General features: G+C 44.8%; 2 protein-coding genes across 5 annotated transcripts in view; both read right to left on the reverse strand.

The window, feature by feature from the left end:
* The window catches only part of LOC144113074 (Kv channel-interacting protein 4-like), a 507,008-nt gene that overhangs the window by 17,844 nt on the left and 471,925 nt on the right, over positions 1-17,239 (reverse strand). For all 4 annotated transcript variants that reach the window (XM_077645978.1, XM_077645980.1, XM_077645981.1 and 1 more), the window contains 2 exons: positions 5,682-5,806; positions 3,067-3,210 (listed from right to left, as the gene is read on the reverse strand). In XM_077645978.1, the coding sequence (XP_077502104.1) occupies positions 3,067-3,210; positions 5,682-5,806 (269 nt within the window). The remainder of the gene's footprint in view (positions 1-3,066; positions 3,211-5,681; positions 5,807-17,239) is intronic.
* LOC144113073 (regulator of telomere elongation helicase 1 homolog) lies at positions 6,540-10,210 on the reverse strand. Its single transcript, XM_077645977.1, has one exon. It carries the CDS (start codon positions 9,757-9,759, stop codon positions 6,853-6,855), a length of 2,907 nt encoding a protein of 968 aa, XP_077502103.1. The 5' UTR covers positions 9,760-10,210; the 3' UTR covers positions 6,540-6,852.

The following is a 17,239-nucleotide window of genomic DNA, read 5'->3' on the forward strand; positions in this document are numbered from 1 at the left end:
ATGCCTTTCACAAATAATTGCAAGCACACATAGGAAAATTGCAAGATTTATTGCACTTCTCAATGTGTCATCATTTGTTCCGAAATGCTGCAAGGTTCAGCGATAGCAATCGCAGAAAAAGAGACATCCGAGAAAATCTAAATTTCAATCCTTAATTTTTTCCTCGTTTATCGCCTGATTTGTTTGCTTTTTTTGCCGAGAAGAATGCAGCACTGCAACCAGCGGAAGCTTTTATGTCTCCTCTCCACAGTGGTATATAGTGATACTAAGACAGCGGTCCTCTGTCATCGGAAAGCCAGATCAAAAGCCTGGACCATCAGAAGTGCGATTCGCTCACAATTTTTGACAATATGACATAAAGAAAATTATTAATGCATATTTTGCTGTAACTTCTAGCTATGAGAGAGATGAAGACCCAGGGATCACGAAAAAAAAAGAATTGAAAAAAAAATGAAAATTATGACCTAATTTGCTATTTTATTTTCCGCAAACCCCCCCCCCCCAACTACTGCATCCTTTTAAAATAATAGCCAACATAAACTCACAAAGGCTTCGTACCCTCAAATTGACACCAGCAAAGAAAGATACTAAAGGCTGGTGCTGCCACATGTTGTAGTGCAAGTCCTGTCTCACATGTATCTTCTCCTTGTCCCTTTCTTACATTAACAGCCAGGCATGGCACCGGGAAATTTGTAGTAGGGCAGCACAGGGAGAGGGGTGATTTAATTTTATGCAGGCATGATGCCTCTGCGGCTTTCGTGTGGCCTGACATTTTGGTGCGGCCTAGCAAATTTTGGGGTGGACGCCACCACCCCTTGCTTCCCCTTGGCGCTGTCACTGTCAACAGCTTATTTGAACAATGAAGCAAGAGAAGCATCTTGGGACAAAGCATTACCACAGAAAGAAATTAATTTCCAGACTTTATTTGCTGCATTACCAGTGAACTGCGATAATAACAAAGCTGCTTGTTGCACAGCGAAGTTGATGCATCATCTTATCCCTTAGCAAATCATATGGTACTGCTTTAGAAAGAAAGCAACTGCGCTTAGATTATAGGCATGATGCAAGAAAAATCTATGTATTGCTTGCACTCTCTGCACCTAGCTGCATTGCACAAGCCTATCCACAGAACTATTTTGCTGCTAACACAACAGTGCCAATCAGTGACTTATGCTTGATTTGTGTTTTTTGCTTCACGCTGCACTGTAAAGCTTGTCAAACTACTGGCTGTCCCTTGTTTTGCAGTGTGCTGGTAATGGTGGTAAATTGTATGGTAATGCTCCTCAATAAACTGCGGCTGCAGAAGCACTATGCAAAAAAAGTGAGCATGCATACTGTATCAAGAAGAACAGTCGTGAGTAAATAAAGGTTAGCACAATGACGTCACTGGAGCGGTGAAAATCGCACTTCGCGGCTGGCGCGACGCCGTGCTTTGCGAACAAACCTGGCACTTTTGTTATCGGCGTGTTTGTAACCTCAGTGCCGAGCGTTGCTATCTGCCACTCCTGTGGCACATCACTAGTGCTAATCTTTTTTACTCGCAAATGTACTTCTTATGCTGCTACTAGTGCTTGGTGCTGCATTTGGTATCAAATAAGAGATATGATGAAATCATCAAAAGCAGAAGTTGCATTATTCTTGAAGTCACCAAAGCTGTTCTTCTGACCCGCACAAAATGCACTGCAATCACCCTCAAAGACATTGCTGCATTGTGCCGCTGATGCCACCACCGACACTTCTCGAATGCTCACTGCCAGTACTATATCTGCTGCTCTGCTTACAGAAAGAGCGGAAAAGTAATGAGATATCTTGAAAAGTCCCAAAATAAATTCCCTTTCTGCTTAATAATTGTCCTGCAAGAAAAAGAACAGTTAAAATGTTTTAACAGTATAAATAAAAAACACAAAAGAATGTGAAGTGCATAGTCAGACTGTATGCACAATTGAGCATTTCTCTACCGTGCTGTCATAAAAAAAAAAAAAGCTAATACGTTGAAAAAGTGAAATGGAATGAAATGGAGCCTTGTCCTGTGTAGGTTCTCCTCTTGTCCCTTGTCTTTCTTTGGCTGGTAAAAATTATTCTTCGACGTATACTTAAAATACTACATTTTATATAATCCTGGAGTAACCTACAACCTACAAAATCTGCCAAAAGCTAGTACAGTAGAATCTTGATGATGTGATCAGAACTGATACAAATTTCGGTATGATATGAATACTTAAAATTCCCTGACCAAGGTCTACTGGGGATTGGATTGGATTGGAAAAACATTTTATTTCATCAAGAGCTCAGTGATCGGAGGGCCGTGTTAGGTGGCCGTTAGTCCATGACTGTTGGCGACCTGGTTGGACTACTCGACGGCCCGGACTTGCATCTTTGGGTCTGAGCTGGCCAGCAGAGGCTCCCATCGCTCGAAAAAAGGGATTTGTACTAGCTCCGCCGGAGGCGGTTCTTCCTTACCATCCCATAAGATGTGGTTGTAAGTGGCGCGTTTGCCTCAGCGGAAACATTGGGGTTCGTATTGCGAGGGGTACATGCGTGACACTTAAGCGGGGCTCGTGAGGGAGCGCATTTGAAGAGAATTTTCTATGCTCTGAACGCCCTCCCTAGCCACTACAGATGATACGAACGTAGGAGCCGTGACCGTACCTGCGAGCACTAAGTGCTGCCCTCACATTGCGGATGTTGCAATTGCCAGTCACGTGGTATGTACTGTGGGCAGTAAGTGGCAGTGCGCGGCCATAATGAATCTCGTCAACCGTAAACAGATCAATGTGAATGCATTTCCTGTGCTTCGGCATACAGATTTTGTTTGTTATTTTTGTTTTCAATGCTGTGCTTCTATTAAATATTTTTGCTTGTTATGATCTTCAACGTACAGATCATACCCATTACTGTATTTTTGTTTCATACCAAACCCCTGCACATGAATGTGTACTATTCTTTTGTTTCAAGTACCTATATTCTTAGGTACTAATGTTGTTGGCACTCCTGAAAAAGTCCCGTTAGGGTAGGTAGCATCAGTAAACAAGCAGAAAAAAGCAGCAGTCAGTTCACGACCCTTACCGTGAATGTTATTGCCCCAGTGTGGTCCTGGTCGAAGGTATTGAAGACAAAATGAGCATACTGACTAGCATCTGCACCTCGTGGGAAGAACTGTGAGTAGATTATCTTGAATGTCTCCTCTTTGACCATCCCAGATGGGCATTCCTGCACGGAAAAGAAGGAGCATAACAATCATAACTATTAGTGTAGGTTTCCAGTGAAACTCTAACCCATGTCCATTTCCAGTTTTTTATCTGGATAAACTGGGAACATTGAGAACTTTTAGCCTGTAAACATAAGAAAAAGAAAATTAGCAGGTGTAGTAAAACTGCCTCTCAAACAAGCAGTCATTGCTCAACCGGTAAAAGAAAGATAAAACTCATTTAAGCAAAACAGGGCCATGCAACTGCTTGAAACTAAGGTTAACAAAAAGGTGCAACATAGTCAACATTGTACAGTTGCATCCATATTTCTGATGCACACTGATGATGGTACAATCATTAAAAAGGGATCGGTGTCATGTCTGCTCAATGGTTTTTAAAAGCCATTTGAACTGATGAAGTGCACTTATGCAGGAGGTCAAGATGGTGTGTGAAGAACCTCACTGATGATTTTATGTAACACTAAATCCTTGAAGTAGCTGTTAAATACACCATGAACAGCAAGACAAAAAGACAAGCTGTTTTCTTGCCACTGCAGTGATACATGCAGCTAATCATGTATGCTTGCCCATAAAGGCCTGCACAAAAATTTACAGCTTCTGTGTCTCTGAGAGCAGACATAACCATGAAATGCTGACTGGCACATCGCTATATACAAACAAAATATTTAATTCAGCTGGCACACTATATATTCGCAGATGAAAACAGTATCCACATTTACCTTGCAATTACTGATTGTATTGGCATGTGCTTCGCTAATAAAGTCAGCTGAAACTTATGGACCCTTCACCTACTGGTGTACAGCATAGGCTGCACATGCTTTCATACAGCTGAGGCATGTTAAGCAGACAGCAGCGGTATGGTGACTGGTGTGGCATTATGAAGGATAGCATTATTTCCGGCCGCCACCACCTGCATCCCAAGCACCACACCACTTCATATATAGCTTTTGCAAAATCACAGACATGCATATATTTACAAATCTAGAGAAACTATAAAGTGTTTCCAAGATTAACTTCATTCACTTCTTTGTAGTCCAGTCCAGGCATCCTTTGTTTGTGGTGTTCCTTTTTTTTAGTGTAATTACAAGGACTACAACTGCATGCATCGAAAGAATGGCTACTAAGGTGGTATATGCATATGTAAGGATCATCGGATCACATGATGATCAACAGAATCTCTCAGGTAGATTCTCACTGGCAAGTCTTCTGCATTAACTGATGTAATGCTTTATATATGAATTCCATTCTAAATAAAGGTTGTCTTCATTAATTTTGGGAAAAAGAAGGAAGCTTCTTACCGACTTCTCACAACATTACAGTGCCAATGAAATGACCTTGTAAAAACAAGCATTGGAGTCAGGTTGAACATTAAAGTGCATGTAGTGCATTTTACTGAACAATGTATCTCATTTACCAACTGGCATAGCTGTGCTCTGAAATTTCTGGCAAGATCTGTAGAACAATACTATGAAGGAAAACATGCCACATCATAAAAAATGTTTGAAACAACACCGAATTCTAAGCATTACATCATCCAAAGGCAGTCAAACTAATTATGCCATTCATGACACTATTACGGTAGCCTTTGGCAGATATTCATGCACTTCTCTTGACAATTCACAAAGATGGGCAGCAGCTCATTCTTCTTCCACAAGTTCTTAATGTACTACAACCTGCACTGTATTGGACTATTTATTTGCACATCCCAGGCTTGCATTTTCACATGAAAGCAAAATGAATTGTGGAGCAGGTAAAGCATAGAAATGCTACATGTTGTAATGTACAGCGTAATACCTCAAGAGAAAACTCAGAAAGTAAACAAGAGTCATGAGCTAGAATGTATGTGAGACATGCTAAATCTGGGAGTGTGGGCCAGCAAACATAGCATCATGCAAAAAGATTTGCTTTAGCTCACTTTTGCCTTACAATGCTCAATTAATTCTTTAGTCCTCTGAAAGAGTGCCAAAATGCCACAAAGTTGTTTGCCAGCAAATGCATGCAAAGAGAAAACCTGAAGAATCTAGACAATAAGAAATTGTAAATTGCAAATTGTGGGGCTATCAGGGGCGCCATAATGGAGGGCTTCAGATCAGTTTATACCATCTGGGGTTCTTTAACGTGCACTGACATTGCACAGCACACGGGTGCCTTTTGAGTTTCGCCTCCATTGAAATGCAGCCACCACGGCCGATATTGAACCCGGGTCCTCCGGCTCATTAGCCAAGCGTCCTAACCACTGAGCCACCGCAGCGGATCAAAGAGCCTAAAAGGACACAATAGGGTACAAAACACAGATAGAATACAGAGATTATATATAATGATAGGGTGATGATGAAAACCAAACATATATGGCTAGAACTATACTTACAGACAAAGTGTCGGTACATTTACCAATGTGCATAAAGGCACTAACAGAATATGAGCTCTTTTTTAGAATAGGTGACCTGCAGAAACAGTGTCTGTCAATTCTTACCTGCTTGAAGCCTCTGTACATGAGTTGCAATTCTCGCTTATTGAATTTGGTGAGCTGGCACAATGTTTCAATTGCTTCTGGCTTGTAGTGTACAGTTGGGCCTTCTAATTCATCAATCTCGCTGTCTGAAAAATCACAGAAAAAAAGACGAGTATATTAGCGATGATACACAATGCAGAATGACAACAAAAGGACAGTTACCATCATCATACATATGAGTGCAACCATACAGCTAAAAAAGAAACCTCTAAAAGCTTCTAAAATCTTCAAAGCTCAAGAAAAATTTGTCCTGGCTTGGGGCATGAGCCCGAGACCCTCACAACACTGTTGCTCGACCAACTTCACTAATCGGGAGACCGGGATGGCTTGCAGTTGCCAAAGCAAGCTAATGCAAGGTGAGGCCAATTTAACTAAAAAGTTGATGTGGATTCTATGTCAGACGAATGTGTTTAAAGATATCCCCAAGGTGGAGCAGAAATCTAAGAAGGGAGTGATTACAATAAGCATTTACCAGAGTGTAGGCAGAAGTCTGCAAAAGAAAGCCTTACAGTTTTGCCAAACCTCTTTAGTTGCAGAAAAATTTGTTCTGGCCTTGCATACGAGTTCTGCGTATCTCGAATTCTGATACACCTCAGAAGACTCCCCTGAACACATTGGTTTAATGCAAAACGTTACGAGCAGATTGATGTGTGAGGGAGGCAGCCATCTTAATAACAAATGCCAAGAAGATTTTCAAGTGCACGTTGTATAACTGCAAGTCACCAGCAGCTAAGAAACTGAACAGTTCACTGAAAGACACTTTCTGGCCACAAACTGAGGCTCACGGCATCACAGGGATGCAATCATGCAAAACAACCGTAAGAAGAGAAAAGGCATACTTTATTTTTTTTTAAACAAACACCAACATGCAAGAACTTCTTGCAGCAAGTCCTCTCTGATCACAATGCAGCACTACACATGCATGCCAGAGTAATAAGCGGACAATATGTATATGCGTTCCCACACACATTATCACAGCTTACATCTTACGTCCAGTAATAGCCCTCAGCGAGACACAGTAAAGCCTCCTGTTACAAGACTCACAGCACAGTGCAATCTACATGAGATATATTAATGTCCCTAAAACGTCACAGAGTCTCAGTCACTACATGAATTGCACAAAGACCTCACTTTACCAGTGCGAACGACATTTCACAACAAAGTCTTCTCGCTTAGATGCTGTAACCACTTTTGCTAGGCAGGTAAGCAGCTCATCACGGTTTGGAGCATCCACGAGACATAGGGCAAGTGCCTCAGCTAGAGCATCAGAGTTATTTGTTCTGAGAAATAACTTCATGCTGCTACAGACACTGTTGTAGTCGCACTCCTTGAGGGACTTCTTAAGTGATGCCAAGATAGATTTCCAGATGTCCTGTGAAGATTTCGGGCTTGAAGTACGGGACGTGGAAGCACCATCTTGCATAGATGGCTCAGGAGGCCCAATACCTTTGAGTGGGACGTAAAGTTTCCGTCTCTTAGCATTTTGTAAACGATCTTCGTTAGTTTGCTTGTCATCAGTATTTCTGAAGTTCACCTTGTGAGTGCTACTAAAGTCTACTGCCCCTGGTGCTGAGCTGTTATTCAGGACATCAAAAAGATTTTGGCCCTGCTCAACCTTGTGAAAGGATGCCAACTGCTCCTCAGTGGGCCGGCGGTAAGCCTCCATGACATTTTCATTGTTTTCAGCCACTGAATGTTGCGCAGATGTCAGGTTCCTAGAAACCGATGTGCCATCCTTTGACGGTATTCCAAAGGCATTTCTTGATGCAACATGCATTTTGGTTCCAGCTTGACTGTTCTCATTTGATACACCTGCAGCTTTGAAGAAGGCAGCCAACTCTTTCAGGACTACACTAAAGCTAGACCGTAGTTTGGTTTTTTCTTTCACCCATTTCGACAACTGACTCAAATTTCTTGGCTCACTGTATCGCTTATCACAAAACAAGATTGCACCGAAGTCATGCTGGTGCCGGATGACACGACCAATTGCTTGATTGACAGCCCTGGTTGCCTGAAGCACATACCAGTCATTGCCAGAAAAAATAGACCTGGATGGTGATTCATCAAGATACTGCTTCTTAAGCTGAACACGGGGATCAAAGCACGGGGGTAGCGGAAAGCCAACAATGATAGCTGCACGAGCATACTGGTCTGTGAAGTCCATGCCCTCACTCATACGCCCCCTGCACACTGCCATAAGGAGGCAACCTCTTTTTTCAGGTGAATCGACATTTTCACAGTGCTCTTGAATGAGGGAGGAGAAGTCTGTGTTTCTCTGGACTTCCATTACTGTGGGCTTGACAAGTGCAAGCGAGGTCATGGTTCCATTTGCAGTCCAGGTCTCAACGAAATTCCTCATGACAGCATACGAGGGGAAAAAAAGCAGCACACCACCTGGAATCACCCTGCAGAGGTTGCAAACCGTCCTGCCAAGAGAGGCTAAGTAGGCTGGATTGTTTCGGTTGTCATAACTGCAATTCAAGAGCTGCCCATCATAGCCATTGCTAAGCACAGAAACATAGATTTGCTCTTCCTTGATGACATGTGGGTTCTCCAGCTGCACAGGGAATGGAATGCCCAGTTCGGCTGCAAATGAACTCAGCGGTGAAAGCGTGCCACTGGTGAGAATAATGCAGCGGACTCCTTGCTTTAGGAGGTTGTCCATGCTCACACTCGGTGAGAAGCACCAGCAGTTCAGACACCAATCCAGCTTCTTGGATGCATTTGATGACACCGTCCAGACATCATGAGATGGCTTCTTTTTCTTGTTTGCATCCTTTTGTATATGGACTTTAAACTTCTTCTTGAATATTGCCTCCACCGATGAGCCATCCCCTTCAACTGAATAGAGGCTGTTGAGAATGTTCACAAAACGGTTCAGACCTGTGCCTCTTGGACTGAATGCTCCAACTGCATTAACCTCCAAAAAGGAAACAATCTTGTCCAGGAGGTCCAGAAGTTCGTCTTTGTTATGCCGACTTACACCTGCCTCTTCAAGCATGGTGAACATGAAGTTTCCTGGTTTTGTTGTGGATTCTGCATTCACCTGCACAAGCAGTTCATCTACATATTTCTCTAGGGAAAGCAAAATAGCCTTGATCTTCGCTATATCAAGCAAAGTGAAATCTGGATCAACTCCTTCCATTCCAGCTGCTGCCTCAGTCTCTTTCTGTTGCTTCAAGTCTGCTGCATGAGTTGTTTCCTTGATACACAAGGCCAAATCAGATGACAGAAGCTGGAATGACATGCTTTCTTCACACATATTTTCTATGTTGTGAGCTTCGTCAAATATGACCACGTTTCCTTCCAGCTCAACGCCATGTGCCTTCCGGGATTTGGCATCCACAAGGTAGTTGTAGGGCATAAAAACAATGTCGGCCCTCCCTTTCAGTGTTTTGGCTGCATAATATGGGCAACAAACAAATTTCTTGCCAAGCTTTCCCAAGTCCTCGATATCCATTACAGGTGTGTCTTGGTATTCTGACCTCGTCATCTTTGTATCATAGTTCAGGTGAAATGGGCATGTCCTAGTCGTCACCTTGTGCCGGCAGACCCTTAGCTTTGAAGCATTGTCTTGCAGTTTCTGGACATCTGGGTTGATGCAAAGCTGATCTCTGGAACCCAAGACTACCGACTTGACGTATCGGTAATTTGTCTTTTTCAGCTCATTTATGGCCTGCGAAAGCTGAGAATGGGTTCTTGAGCTGTAGATAATTTTCGGACATATGGGGCTCGGTCGATTTGCTGCCTCCTGCTGATCGAAAAGACTTTGAAGTTGCGACAAAAATCCCGCGTTTGGGTCAGGCGATCGGTGCAGTCCCGCTGTTAGCTGCATTGCAGCCTTGTGATCTTCAAGCCAGGCAAGTGATGAACACAACAGAGACAAAGTTTTCCCTGTTCCTGTCGGACTTTCAAGGATGCCGTTCACACCGCTTTGCAGGCACTCAATCACTTTCTCCATATACTTCTTCTGAACATCATAAGGTTCATGTGGAAAATGAACCGTGACACCCCTAAGGTTGAACATCTGCAACGACATTGCAAATCAGCTGCGCTCACTCCAGTGCTGAATCACATCAACGGCACCACTATGGTTTGCCACATTATTTCATTGCCGACACGAACAGCCGCCGGTTATTGAAAGAAGACGAAGAGAAAAACAAACACTCATTCTTTAGAGTGCAGGGAGCGCGTGAAAATCACAAAAAGGGGGAATGATCGTCAAGCAAAGTACACTGACGGGGCACTTGGAAAACACCAAAATGCGCTAACTAGAACGAGCCGCACAAATAGGTACTTTCACAGAACACCGAACCATGTAGCAAAATGCAAGCGGCGAAACACAACACACGGCTTGTAAACAATACACTAAAGACTCCGAAGACCAGCAATTAATCACTAATCGCAGAGTTTAAAAGCGGAGTTTAGGCGGCGCGAACACAACGTCACAACGCAGGCAACGCAGACGAGCGCGGGAACACACGCAGGAGAGCAACGATGATGATGACAGCGGGAGAAAACAACTATGTTTTATCTGTTAAAATATAAAAAAGCGCTTTAAAACAATTAATAACTCTTATTTTTTCTTTACAACCACAAACAATACCGTTGCAGTGCCACAGCTAAGTGTAATGCGCAATTTTACTGACTGCATGAACTTGTACTTTTTTTGAATTCCACAAGATGGCAGCACTAAAAAAACAACTCCCTTAAACGGCTGCAGATGGCGCTAAATATTCCGGTGGCGCTGAGATTCAAAAGGGCAGACGAGCAAAATGCCTGGCGCCCACTTTGCCATGACCTGCACACAATGTGTGATTAATTTCTTTGCGTTCTCTCTGCACACCGGCAAAAATTTGCGTTATAACAACAAAAAAGCAGAAATGCTTCTTCCAGTTGAACAGCCGGCGTTTTGGCTCTCAAGCTCCACCTCTGGGAGTAATTGACACTTGGTAGTTGGCTCCGTATAATACCAGGGTTTTGCGCGGTTCCAGTATTTGTCATTTTCTACAATATATGCCCTGTACGCATCGTCTGTGTCGGCACTAAACCGAAAGAATACCAAGTGTAGCATTGCTTGGAAACCAAAAACCGATGGTGAACTGAGGAATTGCAAATGAGGTCTCATCCTGCCATAAACGCACAAAACATCTATGACATGGGTTTTCCGCTTAAAAAACTGAAACGGCACTACGGAGCACAAGCACAATTGAAACCTAGTGCTACTTGCGCGCTTTAAATAGCATAATCATGCATCAGTATTTCATTCGTTCTTTACGTCTGTCCCCGTGTTGTGCTGTTGTCTACACCATCGCAAAACGACTAGCATAATATTTGCTAATGCTTCTAGTATATATTTCTAGTGATCTTGTAGCATGATAGTTTTGTAAGCCTCTAATATTTGTTGCGCTCTTGTAGGTGGGATTATAGGTAGCACAATAGAATAAGGTTGTGTAATGTGCTTATCTACACATTCCTCTCTGTTCGCTCTACTGAACAATGGTAGTTCTGGTGGAGGCTTTGTTTCAAGTCTGGGAACTAGCATACTGTCAGCCGTGGAAGCCTTAAGTCATGTGGTACTAGCAAGTCCTTTTTTATATATTTTTCTTGGAGAACAAACTTCCCTCATTGACCGAGCTTTGAAGCTTCGCGGTGTGAGTTCTTGCGAGCTATACCCAACCGGCGGATTAAGTTGAATGCAATGATCGGCTGCAGTGGTTAGCGTTCTGCTGCATGCTGTCAAAATGTTGCTACCTGTATAAAGAGGCAAGCGTTTCTGAGTAACAATGCAGGGCTAGCTGACACCATGTCAACGGCAAAAAGTAATTGCCACGACTGAATTACTAGGGAAAAAAAAATCACAAAAGTTCAGAAAGAGCGCAGCCGCATTAGGAATGCGCCCCCTTCATAGAAACGGCACGGTGGAAGCAATTACAACTCTCGTTTGGCGTGCCTTCGCTTCATGAGTCAAAGCGGGTCGCTGTGGGAATAGCCGCAGTGCTGCACGAAAACACGTTGCTGGGCAAGTTGGCGCATAGCTTAAATGAGAAGATGAAGCGCAACAAAGGACAGCGCGCAGACGAAGGGAGGACGGGATATGTTCATGTTCTGCCGTTCCTTCTTCTGTGTCCTCTGCAGCCCTTCATCTTCTCATGCTGCACGAAAGTCACACGACGGTCTTCAGAGTGTTATACATCTATAAGTGTTATAGAACTGCAGCTATATTCCGCTAGGTAAAACGAGCGGATGGAAGCAGTACAATACAATCGTACTCATGCACATAAACCATATCTTTGAATTCCTCGATAGGCTCAAGTAACTATACAGTTTGTTCTAGACATGCGGTGCCGGATAATTACTTTTATTTCATGTCGGTAAATATTGCGGCCAGAATTTTTTTTCCTGGGCTTGCAATTTCAATTTGTCTACGAGGTGGGAAACAAGTACGCAATAAATTCGCGATAAACTTGTGGTTTATTAGTGGAAGTTGTGGTAAGAGAAATGTGATTAATGTTGAGGACATTTTAGTAGGAGCTATCATTTCCTGAAACCACCCACTTAAACATCACTGACGGTCAGGGATAACTCCCATACCGTCGCCAGATTAGGACTCCGTATTGTGGTTTCGCAAGCCCCTGGTGAAAATTAAGTTTTATTAATAAATTATCTGGCACTGATACATATTCAGCTTTTTTAACACTAAGTGTCCGCATGACTGACTGCTGTAACGCTTGGCGTTCTCCAAGAGTGCTATGAATGTCTCACACATCCCCCCGTTTTTAAAGCGAATGGTTTACTACTCCCCTCCGTCGCTTCTTCGCCGTGTTCGCTGTGTGCACGTGTTTGACCTTGAACCAACCTCGAACCACGTGAAAGCTATGACGTCACTCAGCCGCCGCCGCCGAAACCGAGCGCTCGCCTCTGTTTCTATAGACCGTCGGCGCTCTTTGTGTTCATTGGCGTTAGCGTTGACAACGCTTTAGACTCCGATGATTTTGAGGAAAGGAAGGGCGCATATCTGGCTCCCTGGGGCAGTGGACGCCTCAACGCGCTTTGAGGTAAGTGGCGGTGGTGAGAGAGAGGTTTGGGCTGCATTCAGTAGCGCTGAAAACGTTGTTGCAGACACACGGCACTGCAGCAATAGGCCGCAGCGTTCAGTGGGTGACCAACCAACCATTAATATAACTGCCACCTGCCAGGGTGGCAGGGTGGGCGCGCTTCCTATCCAGTGTGCGGAACGCACTCAACGCTAGGCCAAGCCGCGTCTACTTGCCCGATACACCACAGCTTTCGCTCTCTAACCAGGTTCAGCAGTAGTTAAACCGCAGCTAATTTTTTTCCCTCTCTTTTGCCCTGGCAAGCATTCTGAAATGCTAGAAGGGCTCTCGGCCGATATTCTTACACAGAGGAAATTCTGACGAAATTCTGACAATCAATATGCTATGTCAAAACTGAGCAGGTGCTTAAAGTTTAATGCCGCAATATGTAATTCGCACACCCAGAATTAGCCTGCACATATTGCAGGGTGCATGCAAAGGCGGTGGTTAAATCGTTTTTTTTCTCTCTAATACTGCGTTTTATAAACTTTTGACTGTCGATGTGTCTTACTAGTAGCCATTTCTAACACCCACCTAATTTGTGGATAATGAATCTGGTACCGTCAGTCGACGGCTGATAATTAGAGTGAATACATATTTTTATACTTATGAAACATTCGGCCGTAGGTTAGACCCGCGCGCATTGTACGCCAGTATAACAAATGGCGAAAGGGAACACCACTGCTTCTCCCGTCATACTGCTGCGGCAGTGTCCGTCGAAGCGACAAGCGCTATTCAGTGAAGAGGGCCGAACGACGCGAGAGCTAGCGCGAAGCTCCCAAAAGACTCGCAGAGGGAATGGAAGACTCCTGTCCTGTGGGCCAAGTTGTTTGCCACCGTGGGGATTGTCGCAGGAGTGTAAAGTGCGTTCAGCGACCGTCGCCTGACCAAGCGCGCACATTGGATAGCTGAGGTCGCTGCAGCGGCTTTTAGCGTGCTGCTCTGTGAAAAGCTTTTACCGCCAGCAGGGAGCTGGGCGGAGAACGAAGTCACTCAGCAGCCGACGTATTAGAGGCGAGGCCGCCAGGAAAACGAAGTCCTTGACGGCAACAAATAGTTCAGAAGAAAACAATTGCTAGCCGAGGCCGCATCGGCTGGTAGGGGCTGCACAACAAGCTTTCCTTTATCTGAAAAGTTGAACAGTGGGATGAGCCCCTGAAGGAGAAAGTAAAATGCGATACGGAATTCGCCTTACATCGACTTAGCGCTTTAGTCAATAAACCCATGCCTGGAAGTCAAAAGCACGTAAAAGAAAAAAATTGACGCGCTAGCGAAAAAGCATAAGGAAACATGCATAGGGAAATGCTACGGTGAAGAAGTGATGCACAAACGAATAGTGCAAAATAAGAATGCGGAAAGAGGACGATTTTAGGTGATGAAAGTTAAGTGATAGAGGGTTTTTTTGTTCTGATGCCATCATAACGTGCACCTCTAACAACCAAAATTCCAAAGTCTTACAGTTTCTGATATTTCACTGCTATCGACCCGTTTGTGTCCCATTTTTCTACAGTAGTATTTTTGAAGAAGAATAACCATAAATTCATCTTAAACTGATATGCACAGAACACACATACGCATAAACCCACATGGAGTTTGCGCACAAATGTCGCTAACGATGGAGAATGCCTGAGAACTTAGCAGGAACTGAAAACAAAATTATTTTTTTTTGTCCGCCAGTTGTGTGCCGGGGAAAGAAACAAGCAGCGCCGCCCCGGGCCCCTTTTCTGCGAGACACGAAATAACCGACATCGCCGACCTGAAATAATATCGCCGCCACGGCCTCTCTGCCCCCTTTTTTGCAGCACTTACAGAAATTGCGACCTCTAAGACGGAGGACTCTGCAGGAACAGCAGGCTTCCTCATCCTCTCAGCTCCCGCGACAATGCCCCCCCCCCCCCCCCCCTCCCCGAGAAAATAAAATGAAATAAACGCTGATTTATGCCCCTGCGAAGCGTGCTTCACTTTTAGTAAACAACGCTTGAGGGAAAGCATACTCGAGAGAGATAACGTCTATCGGACGACAGCGCGACGGAAAAAGAAAAGCAGACCAACTTTAACATCGACATCATACATTTAGAAGATAACTGCACAATTAGAACGAATGAATCTTGTTACGTAACCTCTTACCCGTGCCGGTTACGGTAAACATGCTTCGTTATTGAATTCCTTACATGTTGAAGCGGAGTTTCACATATTAATCGCGCTGACCTAACATAACATACTATTTAATGCATAACAATATCTTATCTCAGTGACATTTGCACTCTATTTTTTATTTTCTCAAGAGATTCTTTGTTGAGCTTTTTAATATATAGCCGTATGTGTGCACCTTCCCTTTAATATACCCGCCTCCAAAAAAACAAACTGTGCGGTAAACTTTGTATTAATCTTATACTGCACTTTTTGTACGCACTCGTTTGTAATCTTCCACTTCTATAACGGCTTGAAACATTGCGTATTGTTTTCTTTCGTTTATTTTTTTTAGTGACCAAGCAAGCATTGAGGTGCACCATCCACCATTGCCCTGTACAGGGGACATAGTTTCCGCCAAGCCTGTACTCTAGCACCTGTGATGTTACCTATTGACGCAACTGGAACCGCAGTGTCTGCAAATCTGCGGTCACATGCTTCTGAGTATAACGAACGCTATGTACAGTCGTTCACAGACCTGTCTAGTGCGCTCGAGCTCCGTGCCGTCTGCGCTACGCAGCGCCCAGAGCGACGTATAGCGGCAGCGCCTGGTTCGAGATTGCGCGTCTTAGCACCAGACATGCGCTGAGCACCAGACATGCGCTATTTGGAACCAGGCGCCGCCGCTTGACGTCGCTCTGCGCGCTGCGTAGCGCAGACGACACGGAGTTCGAGCGCTCTATAGTCGAATGCAACTCAAGAACTAAGCGACTTGTTCCCGTCAAAGAACCCCCTTCCAGCCAATGGCGTCGGCCAATTATCATGAGCCTGCTAGCATGACAATGCAGGGAGCGACGCGACAAAGCAGACAGGCGACTATCCCCAACCATGGAGGGAGGCGACTATCCGCTTTCATCTTCCACTGGCCGGAAAGGGTTCCTTTGACTGGGAAAAGCCACTTCATTCTTGAGTTGTATCTGACTATAGACAGGTCTGTGGACGAGTGTACATTGAGGAAACCGCTCTGATAAAAAGAAAGGAAGCGGGGAGGTGTAGCTGGCTCGTTGACAGGATGGCCATTTCTACTTGCATTTGTCGTTGCGTAGTTCAACCAAACACCTTTTGCCACGAAGAGAAAACGAAACCAGCCTGAAGAGCGCGCGAGGAGAAACGCTTGATCTGCGCCAGCCACCACTAAAGAGCTATATAACTTGATGATGACCAGCGCAGCCAGAGATAAGTGAAAGTCGACTTGACGAGGACAGTGGGTCAACACGAGGCCGAAGCCGAAGGAAAGAGCCAGCCACGAAAACAATCCTGCAAAGCACTATTTTTCTTATACCCCTGGAGCGCCGAAAATGGTCCTCTGTTGCCTGCATTTTGTCGACGGTCATTCGGCGACGCAGGTACAGTGCGATTTTGCAGTTTGATGTACGACAGGCCTGATAAACAGGGCACCGCATCCTGCGGCACCTATCACAAAGACTCATGAGAATCATGAGCCCTCCGTGTGCAGGGGAGGGTGGGGTGGGGGGGAAACCAACGTTGGGTCCTAATCCTCGTCACAGTTGTATAATAAAACGCCATCGATGTTCAATACCGTGGACTCCCCTTTCCGGGCAGGCATTTCGTCCAAGTCCGTTTCTTTACGATCCGGGCAACGGCGGCGGCGCTCCACTGTTGCTCTTTCGTTTGCCCTCAATGTGTTCTCGTTTCCGCGTCGGACTGCTCAGTAATAGCGGCGGGACCGACGACGAAGTTACGACCCTGGGTCGCGCAGCGGCTGGCTAATTCTTTCGTGCGCGTTCGCCAGCTGCTCACAAGAACCGCGGCCATGACTGTATAGATCCGAGACGAAATCTCGCGACGTGAATGCTCTGCGCATTATTCTCGCCTTGCCTTCTCTCCGCGTGCTTTTAAGAGGCATGTCAGAAAAGCAGCGAATGTGACCGATTTCTTACCGAGGGTCAATTTATGAGCAACTCTTGGCTACCTAGGCAAAATCATAAGTGCTCACTCAGGTTCATTCACCAAAGTTTGACAAACCTTCGCGCTCACTCAAACTGCTTCACGCAGGCCAGGGTTCACTCAAGCTCATGATCTCAAACTTATTTAGACTCACAACTCATTTGGACTCGCTCCGACTCACGACCCATCTGGGGTCAGCCACTCATTACGACTTGCGACTCAGTTCGACACTAGACCCATCTGGGCTCACTCACTCATTTCGACTTAAGACCCATTTGGGCTCACTCACTCATCTCAACTCACGACTCATTTGGGCTCACTCAT

This window comes from Amblyomma americanum, chromosome 1 (assembly GCF_052857255.1).
Source record: "Amblyomma americanum isolate KBUSLIRL-KWMA chromosome 1, ASM5285725v1, whole genome shotgun sequence".
Lineage (NCBI taxonomy): Eukaryota > Metazoa > Arthropoda > Arachnida > Ixodida > Ixodidae > Amblyomma > Amblyomma americanum.

What these genes read in the sequence shown, in the direction of transcription:
- LOC144113073 (XM_077645977.1), bottom strand. Translation starts at nt 9,759, where the DNA reads ATGTCGTTGCAGATGTTCAACCTTAGGGGTGTCACGGTTCATTTTCCA.